Here is a 25,405-nt window from a genome sequence, read left to right on the forward strand (position 1 = left end):
ACTACAGTATCTAACTTAGAAGAGCTCTATGTAAGCTTCAGAGCTTGTCTCTCTCACTAACAGAAATTGGTCCAATAATATTATTGGTCCAATAATTGGTCCAAGATATTAATTCACCAACCTCATCTCTCTAAAGTCCGAAAATGACCTTTTTAACATATAACTAGTTTGAATAATCGTTACATTGAAACAGAAATAGACTTTACTAAGACTTAACCAACAAAAACCTATTTATTTATTCCAAACACCAAGATACAGAAGTTTTCAAGTTTTGCAAATATTGCTCCAAAGCAAAATTCTATATACAACGCCCTCAGTTCTAATAGTGCATAAACAAAGACATATATACTTATGTATCCACAGTGCAATGTTTGCTCATTTTATCAAGGCTCCATGTTGCATTCACTTACCAGTGATTTAAAGAAACAACAAAAAGTGATTTGCCAGACCAAAATAGTGTTGGTCAACTATAAGGAGAGCTACAAATGTGGAAACTTATAAAAATAGGGACAAAACAATTCAGGCAGAGTACAATACAGAACCTTTCCTGAACGTGAAAAGCACTAACCTATTTCAAATAAATATTTTCAGTCATCCAGATCTGTTTCATCAGCAAGGGGTTCCCTATTGTATAATCATTCTGCTAACGGAAAACAAAACCTTCAGTATTGCTATTTACCAAGTGGAATTTTCTTTGCCATGAGCAAAAATAAACTGGCAAAGCAAACTTAATATGAACACTCCAAAACCAGTTACTTGCAAAGTGAAAATTTCCATTTCTGGAGAGAAAACTCAAACTTGGGGATTAACTACTCCATTGCTTTAAACTGTAACAAAGTTGATTTGTGAATGTACTTGTATTTAATTATTTTCCAGTCTGAGTGCTCATTATACAGATTTCAAACAGGGAATAATTTACTGGTAAAACAGTAATCTGATAAAAACTTCACAGCTGTTGTTTAAAACCCTTGTTTGGATAGCCGCCTTATCATTTGGTTACTGCTGTCTGATATAGAACTGCACAGCGTGTTACTCATAATTCAGATGTCATTAAGAGGAATGACATCATTTAACCATTTGTTTTTACCTTTAGAAAGCAAAGTGACATTTAAGATCATGTAAGCTTTATTCCAACTGTGTTACAGCAAAATAAGTTTATTCTCCTGCTGTACATATGTCAAATTCATTATATACCAACTAGTGCCATAAAATGATGAGACATAAATTATTCCCTGAAATGAGTCTTGGCATAAAAGCCTTAACTACTACCTTGAGTAGCCTAGTTATTCCATTTTCTGAAGGAACTAAACTGATCAAAATATTCATTGTAGATATTGTTATTCCTATAATGATAGTGGATATTTCAAGTTTACATAGTAAATCATTATTCTTTGCAGCATATAAACTTTACAGATTCATATATCCATAATTAACAATTTGTACACTTCTGGGTCTTTTGATTACAACTGTGCTTTAATTTTAACCCTTTGGTGGTACCATCACAAATAGAACTATAAGAAAGATCAAGATAACAGAAAAATCCTGCTTTTTCAGGACACCCTATCAACGCAAAAACAATTTACCCTTTTCCACGGTGAAGTTACACTCATCAATATTTGGGAATTAAAAAAAATCACAACCATTATTTATGGAGATATGAGCCGCACGTAAAAGGCTTGTAACATACCAAATACAATACACTAACATTTCAAAAGGTACTATATAATCTATCTTCAACTTAAGCAGCATTTTCATCTTGATCTCACAAAATAATACAAACTAGAAAATTAAAACAAAGTATAAAAAGAGACTGAGAACATATACTATTTAACATAATACCTCACTGTGAGGACAGTACCTCATGCATAGCTTTTGAGGCTTCATTTAAACAAACATAAAATAAACTGATTCCCAAAACCACACATTCATAATAAGTCTTTACAATGTGCATGTTTAGAGTATTGAAAAAAGTCTACATTTCAAAATATAACAGGAATGGAAATTAACAAATGGGCAGAAAACTACACACCTTAAGTTTGGAACTTCTGGTACATCTCCCATCTTTTAGATATAGCACTGTGTACTGTCACAAAGGTGAACCAGTAGCACTAGTTCAAGGAGACACAGTACGGCCAAATTTAAAAGTTCAAGAATGCACAAGAAGCACAATGTAAATGAATTTCCCCAGTACCGCAGAGTCATGTGATAGTGACATGATAAATATGGAAAACAATCATTTACTATGAAACTAAGTGCAACGCAACTGTGACCACCTGCTACCTCTATTTAAATCAACAGAAGTGGGGTTTTAGGCCAGTATTACTTGAAAACCTCCATGTAAGAGTTTACAATTAAAGATGGACATTCATATTTGCTATGCTTGAAAATTGTTATAACATTGCCTATTGATTAAATACTGTGCTGTGCATAAACCAGTAGGAATAAAGCATGACCCGACCTGGTATACAAGTCACTTAAATAAACTCTGTAGAACATAATTTACAACCTTCGTCAACTAAACATTTTTGGCTCTTAGAACTCTTATCTTCAGTGGCACAATTTTAAGTCAGTTTAATTATGCAAAAAGTTTATTTCATTCAACAACTTTTTGTAAGGAATGAAAATCTAAGAGTATATTTTGTCAGCCTGCTCCTACCCTTGAATACAAGAGTAAAATCCCCTTCCATATTGTTAAAATTGCCTAGTAAATCCCAAAAGATCAAAAGATAAGGATAACCTTGTTACTGCTTTCAGAACAGTCATATTTCTCCACAATCCCTGAAGTCAGTCTGCATCACATGCAATCAGCATGCTAATTTCATTTAAATATATAGAGCTGTTTGTGTCAAACACTCCGCGTTCATATTCAACAGCAATTTCAAGAGCTCTCTAGTCTCATGTTGAGCAGCAAAGAGCAATTTGTTGCACCTTGCCTAGGTCCGTAATAAGCTGTTTTATACAATGTTTGAGTTGTGGAAGTCTAGCTAGTGGTTCTGGTGGTTCCAGCTCTCCTGTGTAATCCAACCAACTCTCTAAAACTGCAAAAGAAATAGAAAAAGTTAATACTATTCACTATTCTTATTAGCTGGCAAATATATACATATATATGTCCAAAGCAATAAAACTAAGAAGAGTTCTTGAAATAAATATATTTTGAAAGACAAACTACAGTACTTTTAACATATACAGTATTTTAGAAATCAGAGAAAACAAAAACTTCCCAAATAGCGTTTGGTAATTTACAGAGCTACCATGTGCTTACATCAATGTGTTCCTATCTGCAAGGCAAAAAACATCTCTGCAAGGCAAGTTAAAGAAGTATGGATTGGATAAATGGACTATAAAGTGGACAGAAAGTTGGCTAGATCATTGGGCTCAATGGAGAGTAATCAATGGCTCAATGTCCAGTTGGCAGCTGGTATCAAGTGGAGTGCCTCAGGAAGCGGTCCTGGGGCTGGTTTTCTTCAACATCTTCATTAATGATCTGAATTGTACGCTCAGCAAGTTCGCAGACGACACTAAGCTGGGGGGAGAGGTAGATATGCTGGAGGGTAGGGATAGGGTCCAGAGTGACCTAGACAAATTGTAGGATTGGGCCAAAAGAAATCTGATGAGGTTCAACAAGGACAAGTGCAGAGTCCTGCATTTAGGATGGAAGAATCCCATGCACTGCTACAGGCTGGGGACTGACTGGCTAAGCGGAAGTTCAACAGAAAAGGACCTGGGGATTAGAGGACGAGAAGCTGGATATGAGTCAACAGTGTGCCCTTGTTGCCAAGAAGGCTAACAGCATATTGGGCTGAATTAGTAGGAGCATTGCCAGCAGATCACAGGAAGTGATTATTCCCCTGTATTTCATAGAATAACAGAGTTGGAAGGGACCTCTGGAGGCCATCTAGTCCAACCCCCTGCCCAGAGCAGGATCAATCCCAACTAAATCACCCCAGCCAGGGCTTTGTCAAGCCTGACCTTAAAAACTTCTAAAGGAAGGGGATTGCACCACCTCCCTAGGTAACGCATTCCAGTGTTTCACCACCCTCCTAGTGAAAAAGTTTTTCCTAATATCCAACCTAAACCTCCCCCCCTGCAACTTGAGACCATTACTCCTTGTCCTGTCATCAGCTATCACTGAGAATAGTCTAGATCCATCCACTTTGGATCCACCTTTCAGGTAGTTAAAAGCAGCTATCAAATCCCCCCTCATTCTTCTCTTCCGTAGACTAAAGAATCCCAGTTCCCTCAGCCTCTCCTCACAAGTCATGTGTTCCAGACCCCTAATCATTTTTGTTGCCCTTCGCTGGACTTTCTCCAATTTCTCCACATCCTTCTTGTAGTGTGGGGCCCAAAACCGGACACAGTACTCCAGATGAGGCCTCACCAGTGTCAAATAGAGGGGAACGATCATGTCCCTCGATCTGCTGGCAATGCCCCTACTTATACACCCCAAAATGACACTGGCCTTCTTGGCAACAAGGGCACCCTGTTGACTCATATCCAGCTTCTCGTCCACTGTCACCCCTAGGTCCTTCTCTGCAGAACTGCTGCCTAGCCATTCGGTCCCTAGTCTGTAGCGGTTCATTGGATTCTTCCGTCCTAAGTGCAGGACTCTGCACTTGTCCTTGTTGAACCTCATCAGATTCTTTTGGCCCACTCCTCCAATTTGTCTAGGTCCCTCTGTATCCTATCCCTACCCTCCAGCTTATCTACCACTCCTCCCAGTTTAGTGTCATCCGCAAACTTGTGAGGGTGCAATCCACACCATCCTCCAGATCATTAATGAAGATATTGAACAAAACCGGCCCCAGGACCGACCCTTGAGGCACTCCGCTAGATACCGGCTGCCAACTAGACATGGAGCCATTGATCACTACCCGTTGAGCCCAACAATCTAGCCAACTTTCTACCCACTTTGTAGTGCATCCATCCAGCCCACACTACTTTAACTTGCTGACAAGAATACTGTGGGAGACAGTGTCAAAAGCTTTGCTAAAGTTGAGGAATAACACGTCCACTGCTTTCCCTTCATCCACAGAACCAGTTATCTCATCATAGAAGGCAATTAGATTAGTCAGGCATGACTTGCTCTTAGTGAATCCAGGCTGACTGTTCCTGATCACTTTCCTCTCGTTTAAGCACTTCAGAATTGATTCCTTGAGGACATGCTCCATGATTTTTCCAGGGACTGAGGTGAGGCTGACTGGCCTGTAGTTCCCAGGATCCTCCTCCTTCCCTTTTTTAAAGATGGGGACTACATTAGCCTTTTTTCAGTCATCTGGGACCTCCCCCGATCGCCATGAGTTTTCAAAGATAATGGCCAACGGCTCTGCAATCACATCCGCCAATTCCTTTAGCACTCTCAGATGCAACGCATCCGGCTCCATGGACTTGTGCACGTCCAGTTTTTCTAAATAGTCCCGAACCACCTCTTCCTTCACTGGTGAGACCACATCTGGAGTACTGCGTCCAGTTTTGGGCCCCCAGCTACAGAAAGGATGTGGACAAATTGGAGACAGTCCAACAGAGGGCAACAAAAAGGCTGTTCTCAGTGGTGGCAGATGACAGAACAAGGAGCAATGGTCTCAAGCTGCAGTGGGTGAAACACTGGAATGGGTTACCTAGGAAGGTGGTGGAATCTCCATCCTTAGAGATTTTTAAGGGCTGGCTTGACAAAGTCATAGCTGGGATGATTTAGTTGGGGTTGGTCCTGCTTTGAGCAGGGGGTTGGACTAGATGACCTCCTGAGGTCTCTTCCACCCCTAATCTTCTATGATTCTAAACCACAGATGGCTGGGTGTGGGGAGGCAATCCAGGACTAGTGGTAAAAGTGACACCTTACCCCTCTACTGAGCTAGAAAAGAGGGCTTTATGTAACTTGATAGGGAAGATTCCCAGCTTTCTGGTGGGACATGGTGCACTTGCTTTTAATCCTTGTAGAACCCAAGATATCAGACTTCAAAATCACAATATTTTTATGTATAAAAGCCATTTTGCATTAAAACTCAGACCGATTAAATGTTTAAAAGACGTATGTCTGTATAGGATTATACAATTTTATACACATGTGCAAGCCTTAATGGATCCACAACCAGCTCCTCGCCCTATTAAACATTTCTATTGTAACGAATATTTTCCCCAAAACTAAAGTGAGAATAAAAAAGATGAAAATACAAAGTAAAGAAATAGAAAGGGAGGGAAAGGAAAGGAAAGGAAGGGGACCACTCAGGAAAAAGATCTTGGAATCAGTGTGGAAAGTTCTCTGACAACATCCACTCGACGTGCAGTGACAATCAAAAAAGCAAACAATGTTAGCAACCATTAGGAAAAGGATAGATAAGGAGACAGGAATCATCATAATGCCACTATGTACATCCAAACCTTCAATACTGAGTGCAGATCTGGTCACCCTATCTCAAAAAAGATATATTAGAACTGGAAAAGGTCCAGAGAAAGGCAACAAAAATGATTAGGGGTAAGGAACAGTTTCTGTTTAAGGAGAGATTAAAAAGACTATTGAACTATATCAAAAGACTAACTATAACTATATATATATTATATGGTGACTATATCAAAACCAAATTTACTCCTAAAAACACAACTTTCAATTATTACAGCTGGCTAGTGTGATAAAAATGATGCTGGTATCTTTGTAGATCTGCAGAAATAGGACACGGATCTCAAGACAATGCATTTTGGATAGAAACAACATAATCTGAATGGTACAAAAATATACATTTTGTTTAATCTGTGAAAGAAAATACATTTAATTTACCATCCAGTTCCTTCTCAATGAAATCCATCCTGTGTGTAACTTCATCTTGTAGAGATTCAACATGGGCTAGAAGGTTAAGTTGCCACTGCAGCTGTGAGTTCACAACTCCTTCCTTTTCTTTTTCCAGCAGTTTCATTTCAATAGCTTCCTCTGAAGGGATTTTCTTAGACACACATTCTCTTACCTGGCAAAGGTACATAAATTAGTATTTATCATAGTGAAATGGAAATATGTCAGCCAGCCAATCAGGCTGCATGGATCTTTAGAAAATGACAGGTTCAGAGTAGCAGCCGTGTTAGTCTGTATCCGCAAAAAGAAAAGGAGGACTTGTGGCACCTTAGAAACTAACACATTTATTTGAGCATAAGCATCCGATGAAGTGAGCTGTAGCTCACGAAAGCTTATGCTCAAATAAATTTGTTCGTCTCTAAGGTGCCACAAGTCCTCCTTTTCTTTTTGCGGATCTTTAGAGTTCCTGAAACTAATGGTAGAGTTTCCCCCCAGTTATCCAGTTCCCTACATTCATTTTTTTTTTTTTTGCTGTGCTTATGATTTGCAGAATTATTTCTCAATAACTAGTCTGAGAATCCTTATTGTCTGACAGCTGTTGCTAGCCCACCAAAATGCAGAGATAGTTCACTAATATGAAACATGAATATTAAAAAGTCTCTATACTCCAGTTGTCTACTAATAAGAATTTAAAAAAACTCTTTACCAGCAACGAAGATGCTGCCTCAGCTTCACACTCTTGGATGAGGCACAAAAATACCAACATTTAAAACGAAAAACAAAATACTCAAAAGCAAAAGAATGTGAGTCTGACACTGAAGAAACAGAGATTGTTTAAACAGAAGATTTGTTTCTTGATTTCCTGTCTGGGACTGCCCTCTTCCCCAGTCAAAAATATTTGGGCTGCACTACCGTTCTGGCTAGTAATGGAGGAAGTTTAGACTAATTCACAAAGTTCCAGGGTTAGCAACACCCCTTCCTTTTCCTCTCGCCCCCAGACTACCATTTTCAAAAACTGTATGGAAACACTAAATCTTTATTAGCAGATTAAATGTAATTGAATAGAAACACCTAATTAGCTTGTGTTTAATGTGCATATGGTCCTCGGAGAAAGCCAATTGTTAAGATACCAAAAGGACTTATCTGACATAAAGCAGCTCAGTCCCAGCAAGGAAATCATCTGGTAAGCAGCTTTCCATTCTGGATCCTGACCACTTCCCCAGTCCGAGATGTCTGGGCTATAGCAAGCAGTAAAAAGTGGTTACTCACTTTGTGCTGTAACTGCAGTTCTTTGAGATGTGTCCCCCTCTGGGTGCTCTGCTTCAGATGCACATGAACCTCTTGAGCCCTTGATTGGAGATTTTCCATTAGCAGTGTCCATTCAACTGTGATTCATCCTCTACCTCCTTGTGCCACACACCGAGGCTATCCAGAGATGCGCGGTCAATGATCCTCAGTTTCTTATCCATCCAAATATTCCATATAGACTAATCTGAAGCAGGAGGGAAGGAGGGCGGGTAGTTGAACATCCATAGGGGGACACGTCGAAGTACTGCAATGACTGCACAAGGTGAGTAAGCTCTTCTTCTCTGAGTAGCGTCCCTTAGAGTGCTCCACTTCAGGTGACTCCCAAGCAGTATCCCCATGGGGAGGTGTGAGGTTTGGGACTGAGTCCAGAACTGAAGGAAGTATATTGCATTTACAAACCGCCACATTGGATCTGAAGGCGTGGATCAAGGCATAATGATTAGAAAACGTATGTAGTGAAGCCCATGTAGCGGTCGTGCATATTTCAGATACTTGCACATTCTTGGATACTGCTGGGGCTGTTGCTTATATTCTGGTAGAGAGTGCTATCACCCTTTGGAGGGGGGATGAATGCTAGTTGCCTCATAAGTGATAATACACCCAGAGATCCACATTGACAGCCTCTGAACAGAGATTGAGGACCCATGGGATCGATCTGTGATGGAGATGAACAGCCTAGGTAACTATTGTAATTGTTTGCTTCTATATAAGTAGAAAGCCAATGCTCTTCGAATAACCAAGGTATGATAGCATGTCTCCTGCAAAAACTTGCGAGGTTTTGGAAAAAACTGGCGGATGAATGGACTGGTTAAGATGAAACACTGATAGTATCTTAAGTAAGCATTTAAGGTTTGGGCACAGAGACTTTGTCCTTTCAGAATACTGGAGGGAGGGGGAGATCCGCCATCAAAGCTTCAATCTCTCCAATCCTACATGCAGATGAGATAGCCACTAAAAAGGCAATCTTCACAGATAAGGAGAGCAGAGAACTGGATGCCATTGTATCAAATCAGACTCTCATGAAGTAATTAAATTACCATGTTAAGGTCCCAGTTGGAGTGGGATAGAGATTCCCTAAACCCATTATAAACCTAGACCAGTGGTGCACAAATTGGGACGCACACCAGAGGTTCTCTGGGGGGCACAAAGAAACTGGGATCCTGTGGGTCCCACAGGATCTGCTACCATAATACCGGGAGCAGGATAAAAATAGAGTGGGTACTGCAGGGCAGGACGGAAATGGGATAAAAAAATAGTTCTCCCACACAGCAAACACGAATACCCCAGCCAGCAGCTGCTGCTCTCCAGCTGCCCAGCTCTGAAGCCAGCACCACCGCCAACAGCAGTGCAGAAGAGAGGGCACTGCCGCCCTTACTTCTGCACGGTTGTTGGTGCTGCCTTTAGAACTGGGCGGCTGGAGAGCAGCAGGTGCTGGCCAGAGCATTCACGTTGCTTGTGCTGCAGGAAAACTATTTTTTAAATCCCGCTCCCATCCCACCCCACAATACATACTCCTGCATTATCTGTTGAATTTTTATCCCGCTCCAGCTATTACGACAGCAGGATCTCAGGGTAGAGCCCTTGGAAAAAAACTGAAACAGTTTGCAATTAAAAGTAATGGAGGGTGAGGCACAACAAATTCTGTGAATGATAAATGTGGTGGGGGTGGGGAGATATGACTGAAAAAGTTTGTGAACTGCTAACCTAGACAACACAGGGTCAGCAAATATGGAGAATCCTGCTACTGGAGGATGAAAGGCTGATATTACAGACAAATGGACCTTAACTGAACTGATAACCCCGATTTCTTTAGATCCAACAGTTATCCAAGGTGACAGAGCGGCACAGATTCAGACACAAAAATGTGGTGACAACAGCAAAGGAAGAATCTCTTGCACTTCTGCAGGTAAGTAATATGGGTTGACTCCTGATGTTCAGTAACACCTGTTGCACTTCTGCAGAGCAGGAAGATTCTAACCCCACAAACCATCAAGGAACCACACCCGGAGGCGGAGAACCCTAGGCTAGGATGAAGCACATGACCCACAGCCTGGGAGAGGAAATGAGGAATGGTCAGAAATATGAACAACAGCTGGATGCATAGGTGAAGCAGGTCAGGGTACCAAGCTTGTCTCAGCCAGATCAATATTATAAGGATAACTCTGTCTTTGTTCTGTCTGATCTTGTTCATCACCCTTAAAAGCAGTGGTGTTTTAGAAAATGTAAAAAGCAGATCCTGCTGCCAAGATAGAAGAAAGGCATCTCCCGAAGAGTGGCGGCCCAGACCTCTTCTTGAGCAGAATGGAGAACACTTCTTGTTCCTGAAGGTGGTGAAGAGATCCACTTCTGGTAGTCTCCACCTTTGGAATAAAGTGTGGAGTATATGAGAGTCTAGCTCTCATTTGTAGTGCCGGGATAACAGTCTGCTGAGAATATCAGCTATAGTTCTGAATATATGGGAGATAACTGAAACTTGGAGCTGATGGATTATACACCAGTTGCATAGTTTCATAGCTTTGGCGCACAGAGAGGGGGATCTTGTCCCTCATGGCTTGTTGATACAGAACATGAAGGGCATAGGTTGTCCGTCATGACTCTTATTTGCCTCAATGAGTGGCAGGAAATGAAAGCAGGCTTTTCTGACCACCTTGAGTTCCAGCAGATTGGTGTGGAGACAGGTTTCCTGATTTGTCCATCTGCCTTGAGTTGTGAGGGCATTGAGGTGAGCTCTCCATCCCAACAATGATGCAGCTGTTGTCATAGTTACTAATGGAGCTGGCAGACAGAAAGGAACACCTGCACAGATGCTGAGGGTCAAGGCTTCCGAGATCGTAGATCTCACAACGGGAATCGGGGCCTTTTAAGAGCTAGCTCCTTAAGATGAAAGTCCACACTCCTCTTTTTGGAAACGTGCCCTGAAGCCTCCAAAAGCCCTAAGGTTGAGGAGCAGTCAACAGTCTCAGTTTAATCTCTCTGTTATTCCTTGCCCTGGATTTGAGGGTCAGGTAGAAGCTGCACTTCTGGGAGACATGGGACTTCCTCAAGCAACCAAGACACAAGAGTGGCTGTTGCTAACAAGTATAGCCTCTCTGCAGGAGAGGCAGTGTTTATAACCCGGTGATCCAGGCACGCCCTGCCAGGAGAATAAAAGACTCCTGAGGGGGGAGAGAGGAACAAGACAAATCCAGTCACCACTTATCTCTAACTATATAGCTATCACTAACAACTAACTAATCCTAAACAAACTACTACAGGAAACTGTAAACACAAGACACCTGAGGCCTGACATGCTAAGGCTCTGCCTCAGGCCAAGGCAGTTGAGAAGGAACTGATGGTAGTTTGCCCGCACATCCCTATATAGCCTTGGTACGTGGCATAAGGAAGTACTAGATGCATGTGGGGACTGAACGGTCATTGCTACTGGAAAATCTCCGATCAAGAGCTCAAGAAGCACGTTTGCACCTGAAGTGGAGCACCCATAGGGACACTACTCAATGAAGGAGGTATTAGAAGTGCTAAATAGGAGAAGAATACACTCCTTTCCCTCAAATCAGAAATATTTACTTATTTTGGGGACACATCTTGGGAGCACCTTCCTGCTAAATGATGCTTCTCCACAGAATGAAGTTCAAGACTAGCATTTTACAAACATGTTGCTGGATGACTAGGTGGCAGTTTTATAGGTTTCCTTTGTGGTAGCCAACACACTTTTTGCCTCAAATGCTTTCATGATGCCGTCCAGAAAGGCTCGGTATAACGCACCTAAAGCGAACACATGAGCAGGTGAACAGGCAATGCTAACAGGAAAGTTTCTGGGATGTAGGTCCTGATGACTTGGTGAGTTGCATATTTGGTTTGATGGTCTCTGTGAGGGTCATATAGTTGAACTTTTGGGCCTCTGAAAATGCCCAGTGAGCGGTTGGTTTCCTTGTGTCTCTAATGACCATGTCACTGGGGCTATGTGACCTTTGATCAGGCCAGGTGTTTGAAGTCTGAGTGGTTAATCCCTCCCTAATAGCAAGGGCGTAGTACTGACCAACAAAAATAATGGAATTTGAAAAAAACAAAAACCACCTGAGCAGGCTAACAGAGTTTCTGACAGAGTTTGCAGCAGAGAGAGAAGGAATATTTTTTCCCTGGTACATTACCAATACTGACCACCAGCAAAGGACTAGTTATTGGGACAGACAGACTTCTTATGCAGGAAGTACAAGTTGATGGCTGTATAAAAGGAAAAGTTTTATGATCTTCAAAGGCAACTACTGACCCTGAGTGGCATCAGAGAGGCAGAAGAGTTCTTGCATAAACAGATTAAGGTAGCATAGCCAAATGTTCAACTGGAGAATGATATGGTCTCCCACCATATTCTTGCCAGCAAGTTAAAGTAGTCTGGATTGGATGAATGGACTATAAAGTGGATAGAAAGCTGGCTAGATCATCGGGCTCAAAGGGTAGTAATCAATGGCTCAATGTCCAGTTGGCAGCCGGTATCAAGCGGAGTGCCCCAGGGAGCGGTCCTGGGGCCGGGTTTTCTTCAACATCTTCATTAATGATCTGGATGATGGGATGGATTGTACCCTCAGCAAGTTCGTGGGTGACATTAAACTGGGGGGAGAGGTAGATATGCTGGAGGGTAGGGATAGGGTCGAGAGTGACCTGGACAAATTGTAGGATTGGGCCAAAAGAAATCTGATGAGGTTCAACAAGCAAAAGTGCAGAGTCCGGCACGTAGGATGGAAGAATCCCATGCACTGCTACAGGCTGGAGACTGACTGGCTAAGTGGCAGTTCTGCAGAAAAGGATCGGTGGATTACAGTGGACAAGAAGCTGGATATGAGTCAATAGCGTGCCCTTGTTGCCAAGAAGGCTAATGGCATATTGAGCTGCATTAGTAGGAGCGTCGCCAGCAGATCGAGAGAAGTGATTATTCCCCTGAAGCCACACGTGGTAAGAAGGGTGGGTGGAACAACACTTTGCAACATGCCCTCAGATTGGGGGGAAGCACATGCAACCCCAATGGACACTGCTGACCAGAAAATTCTAGACCCTGGAGCATGAAGTAAACATGCATCAGCAGTGGGGATCAACACAGATAATACTCAAAGCAGTCAAGGATTTTTAGAAAGCATATTGGATTAGCCTGGTAAAAACAAATGCCCTAGAGAAACAGGGCTATACCAATATAACATACCTTAGAGTAATTATGCTTGGACTCATTCTCCAACTTGTATAATTCTCTGTCCAGATTCCATCCAAATCTCTCTGACAGGGCATCATCTCCATTCTCCCTTATTCTGTTCACTCCATCGTCCATGGCTGAACCTCTGGTTTCCACAACTAGTCTCTGCTCTATAGCAGGGTAGTAGGCCCGAGGTTTCTGGTAACAGTGTTCACTGGTAATATAGGATTCCTCCATAGAAGGAATGGTTGAAGGTTTCTCAGCTGTCCCATTGAAAGTTCTGTAACTTACGGTCTCTTCTTTGCAGCAGTTTTCTTCAATATGAATGATGTGTTTCGTATGAATTTTTTCATCCACTGTAAAATGCTTCCAAGGATGACACCAAAGTTTTAAGTCTGGATGCTCTTTATTTCTGTTTACAGATAAAACAAGTAAAAATCACACTTTAAATTTAAACTTTTTAAAATGACAGAGTTTCTTTATTACCTTATTTTACAAAGAAGTGAAATGAGAACATTCTATTTAAACACATCAGAACTGATGAACTTCCTCACAAGTAAGCTTCCCTAAATATTCTGGGGTGAGATTTCACTTTCCAGTGATCTCTGTTCAGTATCTTTCAAAAGAATCTTTTTTCATTAGAGTCACTCTTTTTAATAATGCTTTCTGCTTAATGCCATGGCATTAGTTATCCTCTATCCCACAATGTTTAGGTATAGCAGGCATAGTGCAATTTGGAACTACTTCAAATTTGGCATGTTCATATCACCATTTTTTGCGATGCAAATACTTTTGTTAAATTTCAATTATAAAAATGTGTTAACTAAATTCAGAGAAAATATTTTCAGTTATTGGTACATCCCCTGAATCATCTATGAATTTTCTTTATGAAAGCAGAAATTTGTTTTCATGTTTTTATTTTGATTGTAAGAAAGAAATATTTAAAAACATTAGAACTGAGAAACTGTTTGCTCTAAAACAGGTGATTAGTTTATGTGTATACAGAGCTGAAACAGTCCTCTATGCATACAAACATAAATACAAATTTCATTAGAGTAGTAGGAATGAACCTCTAGAAAGTATGGCCAATAACAGATTACAAGGCCATAAATCTAAACAAAAAAATCCCAACACTCCCACCCCCAGCCTCTCACACATATAAAGACGGCAAACACACCCAGTATTTGGCTTTAACAATAATTCTCTCATGTATTAATAGCTGAAGAAAAACTTGTGAAAATGAATTCAAACAAACTCTGAGTTCAAGAAATTTTCCCAGCAGGAAATATATTTCTCTGATGAGTATGCCAGGAATTACTTGTGCATTGTGATTTGTTTGACAATTAAGTATTCTTTTCTCTATTATTCTAAAAAAATGTTCTGATTTTACCACAGAAAGCAATAATCCATTACTTAATAAAAACTGGAAAAATAGTTGATATTTGCTTTTTGTTCTTATATACATGTCATTTATATGAAACTAATTTACTGTTAATAAACAAGCTGTAATAAAGGAACAGGAAGCAAGGCACTTCAAATGCAAGCTTCTTAAGTCAAATGAACTTTCAGATCACAGCACTGGAAAGGTCCTTCTGGGTCATTTTAATTCATTCCTAGCAACCTGTACAGAATTGTCCTTCAAACTAAATCTATAAATCTAATAATACATGTCTGTACTGGTTCCTCAATGACCCTTCCTTTGAAAATTATTCCATTACTTAAGTAAACTGTTTGAGCAGTCTCACACCTAGCCAAGCCTATCTTTGTGTACACCAGAACCCCATACCTTTCCCACTAAACTATTTTTTAGAAATTTTTTAGTTTACTTCAATTTCTATCAAAGGTTGAACAGTACAGAATAACCCTGCAAGAATTTATTTCAGCAGCAGGGGGACTGGGTATATTTATAAATAGTGTAAGGAGGAACCAAGAATTTTAGATAAATATGAATACTAGGTTTCTGTAATTTTCATTGAGGTCCTTCACTTATCCATTAGGGGTCAACAGCAACAAAAAGGAAAGCAAAGTATTTAGCATCTTCGGAACGTCTGCACAACTTATTCCCACACAGACTAGAACCAGGCCCAAACGAGAAGAAATGACAGCCTGGGCTAACTCCTGAAAGAATATTGGAGAAGATCCTGGAGAAGTATTCATCTAATTTGAAATCCAAAGTAATTGAAATCCCCATGCCACTGAACAGTCTATCAAGACTTGTCTTCACAGAATAAAGAGCCAGAGACAAAAAAACATATTCAAACAGCTCTCTGAAGACATGATAAATGGATAATACTGGACTAAAGATGTTTGCAACTGAGCTGTCTGCTATATTCATCTTATAGGCAACATATCACAATTGCACAACTGAAACACTCCAATCAAATCCATGCTAGAGTGGCTAAAGTTTCCTTTCTACATGTTGTAGGAGACTATTGTTGGTACCTGTGACAGATATTGCTAACATATGCAGCATCTTCGGAGACTAATGTTTCAACTTTATAAATGGTTTCAGAGTAGCAGCCGTGTTAGTCTGTATTCGCAAAAAGAAAAGGAGGACTTGTGGCACCTTAGAGACTAACCAATTTATTTAAGCATAAGCTTTCGTGAGCTACAGCTCACTTCATCGGATGCATTCAATGCTATCTGGACGTTAAGCCAAACCTTGAAAGCATGAGAACTTCAGAGAGACGGTCTGAGATGGTCCAGACAATATGGGCCCAGAGACCTTTGTACCAATACATGTTATATGTATTTGTGTGCTCCTGGCTCACTGTGTGGATTGCTTGGGGGATCTGAGATCACTAAGCGGTGATTTATGCAGAATCCCAATGCTGATTATGGAGACACCCAGACTTTGAAGTACTGCCCCCTTGGCAAAGGGACAGTGACTGGTTTTAGCTGTTTCAGGAGTCCTGGGAACAAACTCTTTTGGGATATAATGGCTGCATTTAAACTGATTCAGGGGCCTGATTTTGAGCCAACCAACAGCAAGTGGTGGTTACCTGAACGACTGGAACCTGCCAGGGTTTCCACAGACAAGATGGGGGACCTCTATAAGTTTAAGCACGTATTTAAATGTTATTGTTTTATGATGTTTTCTGTAGTGCTTTTGTCTTAAATAAAAGTACTTTACCTGGTGAGGACTGCATGGTCACTGATGAACCACTGTCATTGTCCCTGAAGAAGGTGAAACTGCAGGTGCTAAGTAAGCACTAAGTCAGACCTGCTGGGATAATCACAGTGAATTGCGGGGGAGCTAAAAGCCTAAAACACTGCTCTGAGGGAGAGGGAGGCAGCTCCTGGCTCAGTGAGAATTGACAGTTGGAGGCCTGAGACCTAAAGAGAAACTCCTTGAACAGACCATGGAATGGCAGTTACTCCAAAACTGACAAGTGCTGCTTTAATAAAACAAATCTTCTTAAAAGGGCAAATCTGGTCAGTAAAAGGCTAGAATTCCCCAATAAAAATAAGGATTTCAACATGTGACAGTGTCCACCTCTCTAGAAGTGCCTTCAAGTACAGGTTTATTCACCAATTTAGGAGGCTTACATAGATAAGTCTTTTCCAATCCAGTTCTAGAAACACAACTACACCTTCTTAACCTGGTGTTGTAATTTAGCCTTTTTGCTTTGATATTGCATGTAGCAATACAGTCCCATTAGTGCAATTACTGTTATGGCTTGTATTTCTATCAGTATTACACTAAGGGTTTGTCAGGGTCACCAATGTGTTGGTTAGCTTCACAAGAGAAGCAACACAAGTCAGTCTAGGATAGATTGGCCTATTGCAGACAGGAGGAACATCTGAAAGTGAAGCACCCAAGGAACACTGATCCCAGGCGCTGGCCAAGGAACAAACTAACACTGACCCCAGGCACTGTTTACTAACAGCCTGTGAAAGCTGGCTCTCACTACACTGATTCTGTCAATGCCAATACTGATCTTTTCACCTTTTTCCTTCAGGAGTGCTGAAGAACACTCTCCAAATATTTTCCAAAAGGATATGAAGAGGTTTTTCTCAACTGTACATCAGTATGAGACACTTACTCACCTTGTGCAGTTACTGAGATTCTTCAAGATGCTCAGGTGATTGTGTGCCCCTGAACTTCAAGTCGGAGAATTTTGACAGCAGTGCCTGGTTAGGCCACACATGCACTGTCTCCCTCTTGCGCCTATAGTGGCAGTTAACTAACGCTGTGCGACCAACCCCCCTCGGCTCCTTCTCTACCACAGAAGATCTTGCAAGAACTCTGAAGTATTGGGGAGGAGGGTGGGTACTGGAGCACCCACAGTGGGACACATTTCAAAGAATCTCAGTTACTAAATAAGGTGAGTAATCGTCTCCTCTTCTTCTTCTTCAAGTGATGTACCTGTGGGTGCTCCACTTCAGGTGACTGTAGAGCAGTGCCTGTCGGTGGATAGGAGGGGCTTCGAAGTTGGGTCTATGATTGATGATAGGACCATGAGTCCTAGTAAAGTATCAGATGTTGAATCTCTCCTTATTGTGTAGTGCTGAATTAATGTATGGGCTGATGCCCAAGTGGCTGCTTTACATAGGTCTGTAACAGGTACATTATTAAGCAAGGCTACTGATGTAGAGAGCTACCTGCTGGAATGTGTTCTAGCCCCTGGTGGGGGTTGTACTTAGTGTTGGTGGAAGCAGAGATGGTGGAAGCACTCTGAAATTCATTTGGAGAGTCTTTGCTTAGATAGATCCCCTCCTTTAGATCTCTCTGTAGTTGAGAGAAATAGTTTTGGTGCCTTCCTGAATGATTTAGTCCATTTGAGATAAAAGGCTAGTGCCCTTCTGACATGTAGAGCAGTGGTTCTCAAACTGTGGGTTGGGACCCCAAAGTGGGTCACTAACCCATTTTAATGGGGTCGCCAGGGCTGGCGTTAGACTTGCTGGTGCCCAGGGCCAACGCCTGAGCCCTACTGCCCAGACTTTGGACCCCCACCTAAGGTGGCAGGGTTTGAGTGGCCTCAGTCCTCTGTCCCCCTTTCTGGGGTCGTGTAGTAATTATTGTTGTCAGAAGGGGGTCATGGTGCAATAAAGTTTGAGGACCCCTGAACCAGAGTATGGCGTGCCACATCTTGCCTGTTCTTATGAGATTTAGGAAAGAATGCAGGAATCTTGGATGGGTTGGCTGAGGTCGAATGAGAAGGGTACTTTACATAGACATTTAGGATGCAGTCTTAGAGTTACTTTGTTCTTGAAATAGATTGTGTATGTGGAGGGGGGTATACCAAGAGGGCCCCAAGTTCTCCTACGGGTCTTACAGATGTGATGGCAACAAGAAAGGCTACTTTCATTGAAAGGTATGATAGTGTACATGTAGCCAAGGGCTCTAACAGATGTCCGGTAAGAGAATGAAGTACTAAATTAAGATCCCATGGAGGCATTGGGACTCCGAGTTCAGGATAGAGGTTCCGGACACCTTGTAGGAATGGTTTTGTAACTGGATGGGCGAAGACTGAGAACCCAACCATTTTATGGTGGAAGGTTGTGATAGCTGCAAGGTGTACTCTGAGTGAGCTCAATGAAAGACCTAATTATTTTAGTTGAAGCATATAGTAGAGGACTAGCGATGGAGTGGAAGTGGTGGCTCTGATGTGTTTGTTCTAGCAATGTGTGAACATTCTTCCATTTGTGGAAGTAGGCTGAACGTGTAATCAACCATCTGCTGTTTAGCAAGATATCCATCACCTCTTCTGAACAGGTCATCTCGTTGCCTTGGTACAGTGGAGGAGCCATGCTCTCAGGTGGAGTATCTCCAGGTTTGGGTGCAAGATCTGGCCTGCATCTTGTGACAGGAAACATGGAAGAAGTGGGAGAACGTGCGGTGGACATGCCAACATCTGCTGCAGGTATGGTAAACCAAGCTTGCCTGGACCATGTGGGGGCTATCAAGATGACTCTGGATTGATCAGTCTTGATTTTTTGTATGATCCTGGACAACACCGGGGTAGGAGAGAAAGCGTAAAGAAGAGGCGCGTCCCATCTGAGGAGGAAGGCATTACCCCTGGATCCTGGCCGCATCTCTCCCCGCCGCAGCCCTGAGCGCCTGCGTGGCACTTAATAGGCTGCTGGGCGGCCACGCGGGTTAGAGGGAATTTATGTTGTGACTATCATTGTAGGGGGAATCTGTCAGCCTCAATGAATTCTAGTTCTTGCACAGGTGTCAACATTGACTTTTGAATGTTTACTTGGAGACCGAATTTTGTATAGAGTGATACTGTCTTGTGTGGCTTCAACAGTTTCTTCCCGAGTTGGGGCCTTGATTAGACAATCATCTACATTTGGGTATATCATGAGTCTCTGCTTGTGTAGGTGGACTACCGCCACTGCTAGAACTTCGGAAAAAACTCAGGGAGCCATGGAGAGGCCAAAGGGCAGAACTCTGTACTAACAGTGATCTTGTCCCAAAACAAATTGGAGAAACTGCCTGTGCGATGGATGTATGGCGACATGAAAGTATGCATCTTGCAGGTCGAGGGCCGAAGACCAGTCCCCTTGTTCCAGTGCTGGAATTATTGTTGCTAAAGTAACCATTCTGAACAGTTTTATTTTGACAAATTTAAGTTTTTCAGGTCGCGAATGGGCCTCCAACCCCATGTCTTTTTCTGGGTTTAAAAAATAATGGGAACAAAATCCCTTCCCTTGGTTACCCAGTACCAGTGCTACCACACCCAACTGCAGGAGATGATCTACTTCCCGCCGTAGAAGGTATTCGTGAGAGGGGTCCCTGAAGAGGGTCAGGGAGGGAGGGTGGAGGTGAACTGGATGGAACAACCGGTGGTGATAATTTCCAGTACCCATTTGTCCAAAGTAATAATTGTAAATGCCGCTGGGTTATCGTACTGCCTCTGTGGCTGTGTGTAGGGCACTGGCCTTGAGCATTGCGATAAGTAATATCTGCCTTGTTATCGTTTTTGTGCAGGTGTGTAGATGCCTAAAGACCAAAGAGTTGCTCTAGAGTCTTTCAATGTATGGAGGGACTCAGTCTTAGTGGCAAATATTTATGGACCTTCAAAGGGAAGATCCTCTACAGTAGATTGCATCTCCCCCCTTGGGAATCCAGACAGATGGAGCCAAGAGTCCTGTAGCATGACTAGGCGGTTGCAATGGATCTTGCCATGTGTCTGCTGATTCTAAGGAAGCCTGTACAGCTGTTCAAGCCAGGAGGTGATCTTCTGAGATGACTGACCTAAATTGCACCTTTTATTCTTCCAGGATAAAATCAATACATTCTTACAGTTTGGAGTAATGTGTATGGTTGTATTTCACCATCAAGGCCTCACACTTTACTATGCTGAACTATAATCTCGCTGACGAATAGGCCTTATGACCAAAAAGATCCAGTCTTTTCCCCTCTATCATATGGGCTGGACCTTGAATGGTGTTGCCTGCCCCACTTGTTGCCTGCCTCTACCACCAATGAGTTTGGCTGAGGGTGTGAAAATAGAAATTCTAGGGCCTTTTTTTTTTTTTTTTTAAAGGAGACAGGTCCCTCCTGTGCAGAGTCAGTGAGGGAGGTCTGTCAGAAGCCGAGGTAGGTGACTGGGAGGACTTTGCGATTCCGGGAGGAGAGATTTCATCATAAAGATAAGTTTGAGTTTAAGGTCCCTCACTTTCCTCGTGCGGGTCCTAAGGTTGTAGCAGTGGAAGCACGTCTCTCTCTCCCCCAAGCAGCACAAAAGAAAAGGGATAGGAACGAGTTCTAACTAACCAATCTACTACACTATGCAGCTAATCCTGAATCTAAATCTAAGGTAAGTCTTGTAGAGGCACTGCTGAAGCGCCGACTCGGACCAAGAGCGGTTCAGAAGGAACAGAGGGGTGGCTGGTCACACTGCGCTAGAACTGCTGCTATAGGCGTGAGATGGGGATAGCACATGTGCTGCCCAATAAGGCACTGCTGTCAAAATTCTCTGACTAGAGGTGCGAGGCACACCATCACCTGGAGTGGAGCACCCACAGAGACATCACTCAAAGAAGAACATCAAGTTACTCTTTCTTCAAATCTAGAAATCTCTTGAAGATTCTTTAATGATGCATTTTATGAGAAACCGAGTTAATGCAGTACAATACCTTACAGCCCGGTCAAGATAAGGTGGAAGCCAAAAGGAAAAAAATTCCATAAGCAAAACACTCGTGTATTGTTCCATACCTTAATGCCACAAAACAGATATTGTGTTCAATAGCTGAAGAATCCTAAAGATCTAAAACTCTCATGTCCCCTTGTTGTACAACACTGGGAAGAAAGGTCCTAAAGATCCTGAGATATTTAAGTTTCACCTCCTTCCTACTAAGTAGAAAAGTATTCCACAGAGGTGATTAAGAAATCCCATGATGAACGGATACATAGTATTTCCATGATGCATGACCCTGTATCTTTTTTTTGCAATCCACTATTCAAACGCTTACAGGTATTGCAATTATCACATTGCAGACACAACAGACTGAGGTGAAAGGAGAAGAAGTTCTAAAAGAGGCCCAAGACACCAAGAGCTTTGCTTTCCAAATGGCTGCTGCTATGTGACCGACTGATCAGTGAATGGAGAAACATTTAAGAAATCACATTCTGAAACTGACGGATTTGACGTTAGGATAATTAATTTTTTTCATCCCCAGAACATTAAGAAAACTGGAAAAATGTTGCTCAACTCATAAAAATGCAGAAAAAGTTGGTTATTGACTGTCCATATCTACTAATACATATATGCATGTATAATGGAACGTTTTGTAATTTTTCTGGTTGCGTTGGTAACCACAAAATAAAGTTCAAATAGATTATAAAGTAGTGGGCAAGCCACTGAAAGGCTGCTGAGATATTAATGTTCTCATTCCACTATATATAATAGAGAAATAAGAGATGGGCTAAAAAATAATGTTCCCAGTAGCAAAATTATGGTTTAGTAGCATTGAGATGGAAAAGATAGATGTATACCTGTCATCCATATTCTGCTTTTTTCTGTATTCTGTTTAAATATTCTAGAAGAGTTTTCTTCTATACTTTGCTTGCTCTCTCCTTCTCCAGGCTTCTGTTTCAGTATATCTACACCCCACACCAATATTTTATTTTTTATATTTTATAAATTAGTTTCACTGCACCAAGGAGCAAGCAGCTTTTTTTTTTTTTTTGGCAAATCACAACTCAACAAACCAAACTCCATTCCTATATACCCATGGAACAGTATATGAAATCAAAATAAATCTGCATCATAAGTTATTTTTCTACTCTTTGAAATCTGTTTCACATCTAGTACATGCCAATTAAGACTTCAAAACACTGCTTACTGTAGAATGCTCATCTTCAGCTGCAGTCCATGCAGTACTTCTATCACTTTCTGCACATCCCCAAGAAGCTGGTGAGTGGCTACAATCTTCTTGGCATTCTGGTGGGAATAATTTTCTTCCAGAAATGCTAAGCCATGCATGTGACCATTACTTAACCACTCCTTCTCATACCAGTATTTTAAGCTGGATCTCTGACCTAAAGCAACAGTAATGAGTGGAATAAAATAATCATTAAGATAACTTTGGTATGTGAACATTACTGGTAATAGTTGTCATTAGCTTGATATCGACTAATATAAATCTTGCACCAGCTTATTAATAGTAACTCTTCTTAACAATAGCACTAGTAAAAGTCTATTTGACATGGGACACTCCACTACCCCAAAGACAGAAAGAACATATGAAGTGGGAAGTACACATGACACCTTGCTCCAAGCCAGGGAATTCTACCCAAGGGTAAAGCAGCAGTATTCAGTGAGGACTTCCACGCCAGACAGTTGCAACTGATGGACATCTTCATCTTTCTGATGTATTCTTATCAACACAATACTGCACATTCCAGTAACTAAATCTTCAGGCATAAAGACATTATATAATTCAGTGCAAATGATTTTAAAGAGTCTGTGGACAGACAAACAAATACACGACAGGGCTGTGAACTTCCCATCACCAGTCGTTTCTTTGATGCCTAGTCAGTTACGTTTTATAAGTAGAATACATGTACCAAGATGCAGTCATTGAAATTTACAATTTTGACCAAAGCCTCCTGCAAATATATGAATACCCCTTGCTGAGGAGGTTGGGGTGTCACAGAAACAGCTGAAATGCATCTGCGTTATCACATTATAAAATAGATGGGATAAACACAATAGTAAAAACAAATTAAGAAGCCAAGCCAAGGAGCATCAATAAAAATCGTGGGATGGGCCTGGAAATGCATTCTGGCTGGGCGCTAACTGATTAAAACAGAGGGTCTCTCTGAAAAGTAGACTATTCAATAGAAGTGTGCTTGTTTTGGAAGAGCAGAAGTTGGGCTTCTGCAGCTGCCCCAGAAGAGCTTGTTCCACAGCCTGGGGAACATCAGAGCAAAGAACAAGTCACCTGCTCATATAAGGCCCAAAACAGTTACAACACAGACCTATCTGAAAGAGGCTCCCAGAAGAATTTTAAAATATAGCTAGGTCAATATCCATTAGGGGGTTTTGACAGCTAACAGGGCAAACTTAAAATCAATGCACAACTTTACGGGCAGGAGGTACATAAGAATGCAGAGTGGATGCATGTTACGAACATCATTGCTCAGTATGGTCATTGCCTATGCTGCTGCATTCCGCACCAGCAGGGAGGATCCCCTGTTCAGAGCCCTACTAAGGGAACTGTAATCACGGAACCTCTGTCACAAAGCCTTGTGTTGCTGTTCAATGGTCATTACGGGATAAATAAAGGCAAAATATTTTCATTCCATGCACAGTATGAATTTCCATGGCTAGGGTGTGGTTGAAAATAATGTCAAGATTAATGTCAACTAAGCTCATTATTTCCAAACATGCCATCTCCATGAGCAGGGATGGGAAAGGGGAGAGAGCACACTCATAACAATCACTAGGCTTGGCTGGCAACAATGTGAGGTCTTGTAGGTATGACTAGAACCACTGCAAAGGAGTTCCAGGCACACCAGCAACATCCCTTAGTAAATAAAGCAACAACATGTGGTCAATGGTAGGAAAGCTGCCAAATACAATGTCAACTCATCCTAATCGAAAATCTACAGATCATTTAGGACCCTGACTGGCAGTCTCAACTCCCTAAGATAGACTGAATCTGGACTTAAACCTATCCAGGATGTCACTGATTTAGAGGTGGACCTGGAGCCAAAAGGCCATTACCCTTCTGGTTTACTGTCTCCTAAAAAGAAAGGTCAGACAGGGAGAGTACTAGCAAGCACTCCTGTGACTTAAAGAGGGGTGAACTGCCATAACCAACTGTCATCCACCACTTACTAAGTGATGTATTGATAATATCCCTTCAACAACAGCAACACAATGGTAGCAAACAGCTTTCTAAATAGCCAGAGTGGGCACAGATCAGAGTATAAAACACACAAACCCTTGAAGATACTGGGTACAGTGGAGAAGACAGTTTGTCAGTTGCCCCAAGTTCTGACAATTAAGAGAACTGGAGAGACAAGCCCCAGACTTCTTAATCATCTCCAAAAAAATTCAGCAAACTTGTTAAGAGTGATTAATTGAAGGAATTACTAAATCATAGAGTGTAAGTCCAGAAGGGACCACTGTGATCATAACACAGGTCATAGGATTTCCCTGAATTAATTCCTGTATGAACTAGAATATGTATTTTATATTATTTCCAGAATGGATAAAAAAAGATATGTGGTGATGTAATCTGAATAAATTTAGATTGTGCATGACACAGAGGAATTAATTTTGATGGCTTCTTACGGTATCTATGTTGACACAAAAAGTGGATCACAAGTGCATTTCAGAGATGAAGGGAGGGGAGAGGAGAGATAGTGATGACTGTTAGGAAACAGCCTCCTGCTGGCTAATTTCATGAGGTAGGTCTGGCACCACCTTAAAGGAGTCTACAGGATTGCTGTTGATGAGCCTGCCACAGCCATCAAAACAGGCATATTTAAAATAAAAGTGGTGGTTTGTAACAACAGTCAGGCACAGGTTCCATCACATTGCTACATGCTGAGAGGCCTGTGTGGGAAAATACCACTGTCATAAATATTACATATCCAAAGTGATGCAATATTAAATTATTCCATTTTTAGTCTATTTACCATCTTTAACATTACTTAGTTCAATATTACATCA

At 41.6% G+C, this 25,405-nt stretch overlaps 1 protein-coding gene across 8 annotated transcripts in view; it reads right to left on the bottom strand.

Annotated features, from left to right (window-relative positions):
* Positions 1–212: 212 nt before the first annotated feature.
* The window catches only part of PHF20 (PHD finger protein 20), a 182,159-nt gene continuing 156,966 nt past the window's right edge, over positions 213–25,405 (bottom strand). For all 8 annotated transcript variants that reach the window (XM_048820698.2, XM_048820707.2, XM_048820706.2 and 5 more), the window contains 4 exons: positions 22,566–22,761; positions 13,278–13,677; positions 6,770–6,953; positions 213–3,038 (listed from right to left, as the gene is read on the bottom strand). In XM_048820698.2, coding sequence (XP_048676655.2) covers positions 2,896–3,038; positions 6,770–6,953; positions 13,278–13,677; positions 22,566–22,761 — 923 coding nt within the window. In that variant the 3' untranslated portion in view covers positions 213–2,895. The remainder of the gene's footprint in view (positions 3,039–6,769; positions 6,954–13,277; positions 13,678–22,565; positions 22,762–25,405) is intronic.

Source organism: Caretta caretta, chromosome 13 (assembly GCF_965140235.1).
Source record: "Caretta caretta isolate rCarCar2 chromosome 13, rCarCar1.hap1, whole genome shotgun sequence".
NCBI classification, from domain to species: domain Eukaryota; kingdom Metazoa; phylum Chordata; order Testudines; family Cheloniidae; genus Caretta; species Caretta caretta.